A 10,405-nucleotide genomic window follows, 5' to 3' on the forward strand; every position below is an offset into this window, starting at 1 on the left:
GAGGACCTCAGCGCTTCTTTCCGCAGCCTTTACAAGTGTGTCTTCGAGCAGTCCTTCTCGCAGCAAGGTGGGCATCTCATTTTGTATATTGAATTAGTGTGTAGCTCTTCCTCTGTGCCTGTACAGTATCTTAAATGACACCTGTTCACACACTCACACACACACACAAAAAACCTCCTGCACATAATTAATTGAAGAATTTATCATTGCTTTCATGGCAGTAAAAACATTCCAGCATTCACCTCCACCACACACTACTCCTACTCTATTGTATTTTAATAAACAATCTGTTGTTCCGCATATCTGCATTTTACAGCTGGCTCAGTCAAATGAGTAAAGGCAATTAAGAGTAAGAAGAATTTAACAGAAGGAGAAAAAAAAACCTCACAAACACATCTGCACTCGAGCAGAGCAAAGGGTTTTGCTTTGATAGCAACTAATTAGATTGGTTCTAAAGTTTGCGATGCATCTCGCTAATTGCTTCCTGAAGCTTTCAGGTCACCAGGCCTTCTCCCACTTGGACCCCCCCCACCATCCTACCACCTTCCCTCTCTCACCTTTTTCTCCTCGTACGCATCCACATATGTTCTGTAACCGAGGAAATTGATGCGCTCTGTTGAGCTCCGCAACCGCTGACAAGGCCCCCTTCAATTTGTGGTCAGGAGTGCACACACAGAATAGATAAGACAATGGGAATGCTAGTTGGGTGAAAAAATATCTAACACAACAACCTAGAAGCAAAATGAAGAGGAAATAGATTTAGTGAATGCATGAAAGGGTCCCTCAAGTGTGAGGCCTAGCAGGAAACACTGTCTGCAGTCATTGTATTTGAGACTTTGAGACACCCAGACAGCAGAGTTTATCATTTCCTTTTAAAAACACCGGTGAGTCCAAGACCGCATACCGCTCTGTAACTTCATCAGGTGGTGTCACAGGCCAAACAGTAAAAACAAAAAATGAACTGCAATAAATAGTTTGATGTAACCAATCACCATTTGGGGCATCATGTCAAGTTGGGCATGAAAACAACAACTTTTATCATCCAGCTTTAATAACTTCCCTCTAGTTTCCCTTATTTTATATTAAAAGCAGAGGAACTTAAATAAAAGGGACATGCTTCAGTGTAACCCAGAACAAATGTATTCATCCCTGTAAGAACTGACAGGTTTCAGAATAGCTGTACAATAAATTAGGAAGGAAAACACAACCAAGATGGTTAAAAACTATGGATAGACTCCCAGTGAATGGATAAAACAGTGGCTCTAAACCATTTGTCAGAAAGTGTTAAGCAGACATGCATCATAGGGAATAAAAGAAATGGAATACAAAACACTTGAGTCCGTGATGCAAGCAGTGAAAATTTACTCGGTCCAATGCACAATGCAGCATGATCTGAAGATTTAACAGTGAGCTGCCGACTTTACAGTTTCTGCAGCTGTCAGTATTCATGATGAAAAGTAAAGGTGATAAAACACATGGGCTGAACTCGTGCATCCAAGAAACTGCCATTCACAAGACTCCTCTGCATTTTGTCAGTCAGAAAATATCTAATCCATAGGACAAGTTGATGAGGGAGACGGTGTCTCTGTGTGTGTATCAGAGAGAAATTTTCATAACGATCAGCTGAAGAAACACTGGCCTGAACCCATCACGGTAGAACTCTTCACAGTACCACACTGGAAGCTTTCCAAATTTTGCTGATTTGACTGGAATGGAAAATGAGACCAGAACTTAAATTTCAGGGTAATAGATATAAACATTGTAATGTGCCTAACATTATCTTAATATACTTAGTCTCTGAACAGTTAAAAAAATATTAAGAATATTGAAAAACTTGAACCAGGCATCATCTACAACTTTGTGTTTATAGGTCTTCTGTCAGATTTCTGGTTAATAAAGAAGTTAATTCTAAAATTTACCTGAAGGTCAAAACTTCAGTGCCATCATTTCACTTCATTCAGTAGCCCTTTAGAAAGCTTTACTCTCTAGAACATTTCCTTTGAAAAAGTGTGTGTTTTTATTCTGAGCCCTGTTTGATTTGTTTTTGGAAAAGCTACATTTTTCTCACTCAGAATAACTGTCCACACACACATTTTGCTACAGTTTCTACATGTAGTACAAGTCAAAAGCTGGTTTTCATGTGTCTGATGATACTGCAGATTAAATTATTAAATTTGACAAAGCTAAGCTTGAGATTCAGGGGGGAGAGAGAGCCCACAGACAGTCAGTGGTCATGGTGACACTGACACATGAGTGGATGTAAACTGTGTTACATGGATGATAAGGGAACGGTGGGATGGATAGCAGGTTAAAGTTTCATGTTTCCAGATCACAAAAGAACGTTCCATTAACTCAAAACCTCAAGTTTGTCCATCTTGTCAATAGTTAATCCTTTATCCATTTTAGTTTTTCTGTTTTTAATATTCTGTGCTGTTTTTTTGTTTGTTTGTTTTTCCTCAGCGGGTTTGATGGGCATGCCCATTGACTCCAGCCAGCAGCCCCGGACTGCCTGCTCCTACCAGCACTCCCCTGGTGTGGGAGGCAGCGGCAGCCACCACCACCAACACAACCACGGCCAGTCGTCCCACCACCCCCATCTCCCTCAACAGCACCTCCCCTCTCACCCCACTCATAGCCAGCACCAGTCGCATGGTCAGCACCAACAGCACTCGTCTCTCTCTCACCAGAGTCACACTGGACAGACCTGCACCGCAACCGGTGATTTTCACTTCTGGGTTTTTTTTTTTCTGGTTTCCACTTATAAAGCTGTAATAGTGGAAAATCTCTGGCTCTGGTGACACCTGTTGGTAGTACCAACATGGTAATCACCTTCATATAGTGCAGTATTCCCCCCAAGCCCTAACAAGAGGATTCCTTGTGTTACCCATTCTGATGCCATGGTGTGAATGCAGCACTAGGAGACCCCACCAGAGCCATGTAATCGGACTAATAGTAAATGGATTCAATCTGCTAAATGTATCAGGTCTTAAATCTTCCATTCACAGTGCTGGTACCTGAAAAGTATCTTTTAATTTTCTATCAGTAAGCCAGAAATTTAAAGTGCCCCAGCTATCAATGAGCCCTCATTGACTTTGGAAGCCTGCATGCTCAGTATAACCCGTTTCTCCACCCTTTGCACACCCTTTACTAATTCTTGTGAAAGGGACCCACAGAGCACACAGGTGTAGTTTCATATATATTGATGCAGTACAGCGCCAAATGATGACTCTACTTCTTCTGACTCCCAAAGCCACACTGGTGTAAATGCAATTCACCTACCACATCAGAACAGTCTTGTCTCTGCACAGCCTCATTGCATTTATAATATACACATTGCCTCTATAATGTCCCAAAGCATTTGAAATCATGAGGTGGGGCTGATACAGACAGGCATCTCCACAGCTGCACTGAGGCTTTTCCTCCACAAATTCCTGGTCTTTGTTTTTTTCCCCTGCTCTGTGTCTATGCAGCACAGCTCTCAGGCCAGAGAAAAGGACTGTTCAGACATTATATATCTAGGTTAGTATTCTCCTCAACCAAGCTGGGGAGGAATGAAAGCAACCCCTCTGTCTTTGATCCATGCACTGAGAATGTATTGTTGTTTAGTTTGGGGTGGTGAGGGTGGTGAAAAGCATCTTCTTCCTTTTTTTTCTAAAGCAGAGCTGTGGCTGGAATTTTTCTGTGTGAAGTTGCGCCACCTTGTGGTTAATTGCATAACTAAGCCTGAAACAAATTTCACTCATTTTTATTCTGGTTCAGTTCATCTGGCATTGTCACACTGCTCTGTTTCATATTGTTACCCTAGCATTTACTCTGGGGCTCAAACAATTAGATAATATAAAATAAATCAACAGTTTTGATCATTTTTAATCACTGAAGTCATTCATCATGAAAAATGCCAAATATTATATGGTTCCAGTTTCTCACATGTGAAGATTTTCTGCTTTTCTCAGTTTTTTATATTGTATATTGGGAATCTTTGAATGTTAGACAAAACAAACAGACTGACGATCGTACCTTGGGCTCTGTGAAATTGTCACATCTGTTGTCCACACATTTTGTCCTTTTATAGACCAAACAACTCAAAGATGACTCAAAAAATCAGCAGCTTAATTATAACCATTAGTTGTAATAGCTGTAATCTTTTCAGCTTCATCTTTTATCCAACCATTTAATGAATAATTTTAAAGGTGTGTGTGCTGTCTGTCAGGTTTGTCGTCAGACTGGTACCCCAATCTGGACTGGCTGAAAGAAAGCTGCCGCATTGCTACCAGCTATAACTGGGCTGACGTGGACCTCTCCCCATTTCAAGGTAACATGCACACACCACCAACAGTCCTGGAGCTGTCAATCTGAACAGAATCTGAAATGAGCATTGATCAAGTTCTCTTCTGCACAGCGAGAACTGAAAAATGCTGGTGATTAGTTAAATTTATTAAACCGTCAGGATTCTTCTCTGTGCTGTCATATAAACTCGTTTCTGAGGCACAGTGTTATAGTAGCCACTGTCGTAATAGTATTGGCATGATAGAAGGCATTATCCTGCATCTGAGAGGTTGCCACTCTGTGTCCAACCCCCCCAACTCCCCACACAGTCTCCGTCCTTCCTAATTGTATGATGTGAATAATCCAATTAGGCCCCAGCTCTGCTTCTTATCACGGTCAGTGCACAAAGCAGGCAGCATCCACAGACGTTGGATAATGACGGCTAGTCTTATTACACACAGGTCTTGCTGCCTTTCTCTCACCTCTTGCAGTGCTTGGCCTACCTAACACTAATGCCATCCTTGACTGACTGAGGTTCACATCCAAAGTGAAAGGACTGTGCCTCTCATGTCTGTTGCTGCCAAACACAAACCACATGAATTTGATTTTGAGAAATATCAGAGATAAACATGTTGAATAGAAGCATGGTCATATGTTTGTTGGAAAAGGGAGATGTTAAAGGTTCAAGACCCCGTTCTACATGATGTCAGGTATGTTGTCAGGAGAGCAATGCACTGCACTATGGCTTGTAGTTAAGGTGGAAGAATTCTGGCAGCAAATGTATAGGTTTTTATTTATATGTGCTACAAATGAGTTATGTTTTATTTTTTTATATAAATAATATGGTTGTGTTCATCCAAAGCTCTGCATTGAGCAGACCTGGAATTTATCTGGAAAGAGTCATTGCAGTTAGTAAGTAAGACTGTATTATTGTTGGTCTAATAAAAAAAAAATGTAACCACTGTAGATGCAGGACATGTAGAACAACACTGGGCCTCATTTCTGAAGCAATATTTGCAGGAGAGGTGCTTATAAATAAAACATTAGGGTATATATTTGTTTGCACAGTGATCATATTATCCAGGTTTTCCCTCTAATTTTTATCAGCACATATTTTTAATCCCCCTATCATTAACCTTAGAAAGGACACACTGTTCACTGTCACAGAACATTATGTTTTATTATAGTTAAGATCCAGAGGTGCCAGATTTAGTTTGTGGAAGAAATGATGCACAAGACATTGACAGTTTTATTTCTGGTAGTATTATGTAGCCATAGAAAAGGAAACTGGTAATTTACTATAATAGTTCACATTTAGTGTGATGTACCTTCAGATACTGCAGCCTACAGTTATCAAAGATGAAAACAGATGCATGTTTTTATGTAACTTTAAAGATGCTTGAGAGGAAATTTAGTGGCGTATTAGGAACATTTGAGGACATTTTGTTCAATTACCATATAATAATAAAAAGCACAGTGAGTGACTGTCACAGTCCGTCTTTCCCTCCTCTGTCTGTCCATCAGGTCTAAAGGAAAGCATGCGACAGGCTGAACTCAACAACTGGTCACTGGATGCTGCCCAGATGGCTGACCTGTGCTCCTCCATTAACCAGTTCTTCACAGCCACAGGCGTCATCCCCCCTCAAAGCGCCACCCACCCACAACCTCAGGTCCAACACCCGACTCCACCAGGGGCGCCACAGCACCCGGCTCAGCCGCACAGGGCGATGCACCCAAAGGCCAGCCAGCACAATCATCACGGACAACACAACCAACACAACCAACACATCAGCACCGGTCAGAATGCACAAAACAAAACCAACAAAACACACTAACTAAAAGTACAAATTCTGAAGACAAGTAGTTTTAGAGTTGACATAAATATAGTGGCGTAAAGACACAATATTTATCTCTGAAATTAAGGAGAGAATAAATAAAAACCTGCCCATCATACTCAAATATAGCACCAGTACCTGGTTATGAAAATTGTATGGACTTCTATGAAAGTCCTTTGTTGCTTCTCTCTTTGCCAGTAGGAATCCAGACTCTTGTTCTGTGACAGGGGCTGAATTACACTCTCTCCTCACTGTGCCATTGTTTGCCCATTATATTTATAACAGATTTAAGAAGTTTGTCAGTTTGTAACAAATGGAGTAAAGACCCGAAGAAGTGTAGATATTTCACCAGTGTGAAATCCACTGAGTGACAGCAGATTTGGTAGGGTTCCTCTAGCTTAGCATAAGATGCCAGTAAAACTGTGTGCACATGAAAACAGCTCATATTCTGCAAAGACGCCTATGTGTGTGTGAGACTTGGGATACTAATCTGACAGTTAGTCATTGCCCCTTTGTCTGTTCTCCCACAGGAAACATGTACATGGACTCCAGACAAAACATCTCTCCTCTAATGGGCCCACCAGGATACCCCCACATGCCTCCCATGAGCAACACGGCTCCCACAATGACAGGTGACTCCTCCCTCGCTCTCTTGACAGGTCTGTAGGAGCCAGAAGACATGCAGGGTATATGCACTGTACTGTATGTGTGCAGGTTGATACGCAGACGAATGTGCCTTTATTGCTACCATAATATTGACAGCATTAGTGTTAATATCAGTATGTGATCATCATATAGATGTACGTTGACATGGGGACAAGTAAACTGTTTGTGAGGCAGTATCCAAAAACATAAGGGAATATCAGTTTCAGTTAGATTTGCATATCTCAGCATTGAGAACAAATTATAAATACACTGATTGTCACAAATTGTCATGGAGGATGAATTAATGAGGTACAATTAAAGCAACCTAGTATTAATTTAACTTGTAATTTGAGGCAGCAGAGAAATCCTGGCTTTTATTTCCTAGTATGGATCAGACTGCAAAACCACTGGATTAAACATTTCCCACCACTCAAGTGATTCTCACTTGTAAATTTGTCCTGACAAACTTCTTCAAGAGCTTTCTCGAGCTGAGTGGTACAACCAAACCTTACAGAAGCAGATCAGGGACACTGCAAACATGTTATCTAAATACGGACTTTTTAAAAAGTCATCTTTAAAGTCAGAACTCCAATATATATTTTTTTACAGTGGCCCTAATCCTCTTCTGTAAGACCTTATCTACAGTAAATCTTATCTGTCTATAATATCGGTGGAGCACCACAGTCACGCCAAACTTCAGTTGTTGCTTAACGTACAGTGTGAGCAGGGGCCCGGCACCCAAATAATCACTTGAATGAACAGCAATCTAGCTCCCGACAGATCAGATGCAGGTCCACGGTCCAAATTTAGAGATGAGATATCACATTTTGTGGACAGTACCAACAGTAATAAGGCCATAGACTGTATATAATATATTTATATCCTGTCTATGGATGAGGCTAATCTAGCACTGGCAGAACAGTGTCGTGACCGACAGCAGATTACCGCTGTTAATCAGCATTACAAAAAAACGACTAAAAATAATGCTGCTTTTCTTTTGGTTGACCTCGGCTTTATTGGAGTTGTCAGTGAGAACACCCGCTCGGGGTTTCTCTTTAACCGTCCAGTGTGAGTATTCATGTTGTGCGCGACTAAGTGAATGTACAGTCTGAGCTGTGAAGTCACAGATTGTGGCAAAGCAGGAGGCCCGATTAAAACCTATAGTGTGAGTTAATACATTGCATACGATCAATAAAAAGCTTAAGATATCAAATATTATCATAGAGCTGAATCAACACCTCTGTTTTTATGAGTTTCGTAACCATGATCTTCTTTCCATTTGACTGTATTCTTACAAGATGTTTGAAAGGTAACATCAAACACAGCAACACCACTGAGACGCCATGATAAGTTACTGTATGTGTCACCACATTAGAATTAACAGTTTCTAAAACAAATTTGAGCTCATTTAGCTTTCTTCCCAGGACTTCAGGACTTTTGATTTTCCAGGCTTTCAGATTTTTCCATTAACTGCTGATGCCCTTGACATGATCAGGAGCCAGAAAATTCTCTATTCAGAGCCTCATTTTCTATTCTACCCGTTCTTCCTCCTACTCACAGACAGTGCATAAAAAGAAATCATTCAATTAGCAGCAGTGACACAGAGGCAGGATTGAAATGTCACTGGTGTGTTAACAGTGTAAATCAATACTGAGTCTCACTTCTTTTTACATGTCCAGGTCATCCCAGCCAGCTGAGCCAGCAGCAGCAACCGCACACTCTGCCTCCGGGACACTTTCAGGTGAGACGCATGCTCACAGCGGACGACATCCAGGACGACTTTGACTGGGACTCCATTGTCTAAAGTGAGCCATCGGTTGAACGGAGGGATGAGGAGAGAGACTGGAGATGAGAAGGTGACACAGAGATGATGTGATGACGGGCGAGATGTGGAGCCAGCCAGCCTGCCCGTGTGACCAGTGTGATAAAAAACAGAAGACAATCCAACAGAAAACTAATGGAAAGTACATTTTTAACAATTTTGCTGGCCTTTTTTTTTCTGGTACAAGTGGATGAGGACTCTTAAGACAATCATTTAAAAAACAAGACAAATAAAATTAGACCAAGCCAAGATGTAAACACACATTGTCCGAAGCAAAAGGACATCTGAAGTACTCTGAGTTGTGTCACGTTGTGTTCCCCAGTGCCAACAGGGTTACAAGTCACCAAAGTGTTGTTAAATTGTCTGTGAATTGTTTCCTTTTTGTATTCTTAAATCTTTGGTTTGACCAGCTACTGTACATCTCGTGTCCCATGTCTGTAAATTCCAACACCTTTGTCTTCGTCTTTAATGTCTTTCACACACGATTTCATTCTTTTCTCCTTGTGACATTTCTTTGTTCATTCTGTTACAGGACATCTTTGTGGCTCATTTACACTCTAGTTAAAGGGAGGATTTTTGGAGAAGAAAGTCAACGTGCTCAGCTTGAGTTAGTAACAGTTGAGTGGAGCACCACCTGCTGGTTAAAACAGGCACTATTTTGGTTCCTCTGCCTACAAAAGTTCTATGCACCACAATCTGTTCTTTCTTTATGTCTTCTGTCGCTCAATTTTTCAAAAACTTTTGTTTATTTTATCATTTTAAATGTCACGTTTGTGTGTGGGGGGGGCAGTCCATGGTGCCATGTTCTCAGGGTGTGACATTCATGTACTGTACATCTTTGTCATTCCGTCTCTACAGTGTATATGTGAAGCTGTGTGTTGTACGGTGCTGTCAGTGTTCACTTCCTGTTGGTGAACAGCAAGTGACTGTGGTTCAACGGTTTAAAATATTCATTTGTCATCTTATAAGCTAACTAATATACTCTGGGGGAGGGGGATCAGTAGCTCAAACAGCCACCACTTAAATTGAAAGTGAAAAACTGGCTAGACCTGGACTTTGACAACAATAATACATTGTTTTTGAGATATATTTCAGTTTTTCAAAGGTGTCAAAATTTTGGGAAAGTGCATATCAATTATGAGCAGGCAAAGGAGGTTGACAGTGATTTCAAGTTGCCTCGTTTAGGACAAGGTGAGCAGTTTTTGCACAAGCTTGATTGCACCTAGTGAATGAGAAGAATGAAAGAAAAGACATTTCAAAAAAATAGTCGATAAGCAAAGGATCAAAGACGAAGCAAAAGTCTTAAATACTCAGCCTTTTTTTTTTTACTGTGATGTTTAGTTTTGTCTGTGTACAAGTGTGTATAGTCGTCTCTGATTTCCTTTAGCATACAGTTCCATACAGATTAAAAAAATACACATAGAAACAAATAATTGGTTTTGTATTAAGTGGGTATGGGACCTTAAATTGCTGTTTGCTTTGGAAGAGCTCTGTGATTGTTTGGATGGTCAAAACGCGGTCTCGTTGTAGAAAAAAAAAAGAAAAATATTGTATTACAGTGACCAGCATATATATCTTGAATGTTTATGTGTTGTTGTTCTTGTAAATAACAGTATGTTGCTTCTCTGTTTGCCCTCGAAAAACAGACTGATCAAAAGAAAACAGCAAATGGAGAGAAAGTATTTTGTTATTCATCCTTCAGGAGACACAGTATGTACATCCATCCATCCATCCATTTTCCTCCGCTTATCCGGGACCGGGTCGCGGGGGCAGCAGTCTAAGCAAAGATGCCCAGACTTCCCTCTCTCCAGACACTTCCTCCAGCTCCTCCGGGGGA

General features: G+C 40.8%; 1 protein-coding gene across 1 annotated transcript in view; it reads left to right on the top strand.

Annotated features, from left to right (window-relative positions):
- Window positions 1-10,225, top strand: part of LOC109968981 (forkhead box protein J3-like) — a 54,692-nt gene extending 44,467 nt beyond the window's left edge. The window contains exons 8-13 of the mRNA XM_020615600.1: window positions 4-67; window positions 2,461-2,718; window positions 4,211-4,312; window positions 5,791-6,063; window positions 6,632-6,760; window positions 8,426-10,225. Coding sequence (XP_020471256.1) covers window positions 4-67; window positions 2,461-2,718; window positions 4,211-4,312; window positions 5,791-6,063; window positions 6,632-6,760; window positions 8,426-8,550 — 951 coding nt within the window. The 3' untranslated portion in view covers window positions 8,551-10,225. The remainder of the gene's footprint in view (window positions 1-3; window positions 68-2,460; window positions 2,719-4,210; window positions 4,313-5,790; window positions 6,064-6,631; window positions 6,761-8,425) is intronic.
- The last annotated feature ends 180 nt before the right edge of the window (window positions 10,226-10,405 follow it).

Source organism: Monopterus albus, unplaced genomic scaffold, assembly GCF_001952655.1.
Source record: "Monopterus albus unplaced genomic scaffold, M_albus_1.0 scaffold6.1, whole genome shotgun sequence".
NCBI classification, from domain to species: Eukaryota; Metazoa; Chordata; class Actinopteri; order Synbranchiformes; family Synbranchidae; genus Monopterus; species Monopterus albus.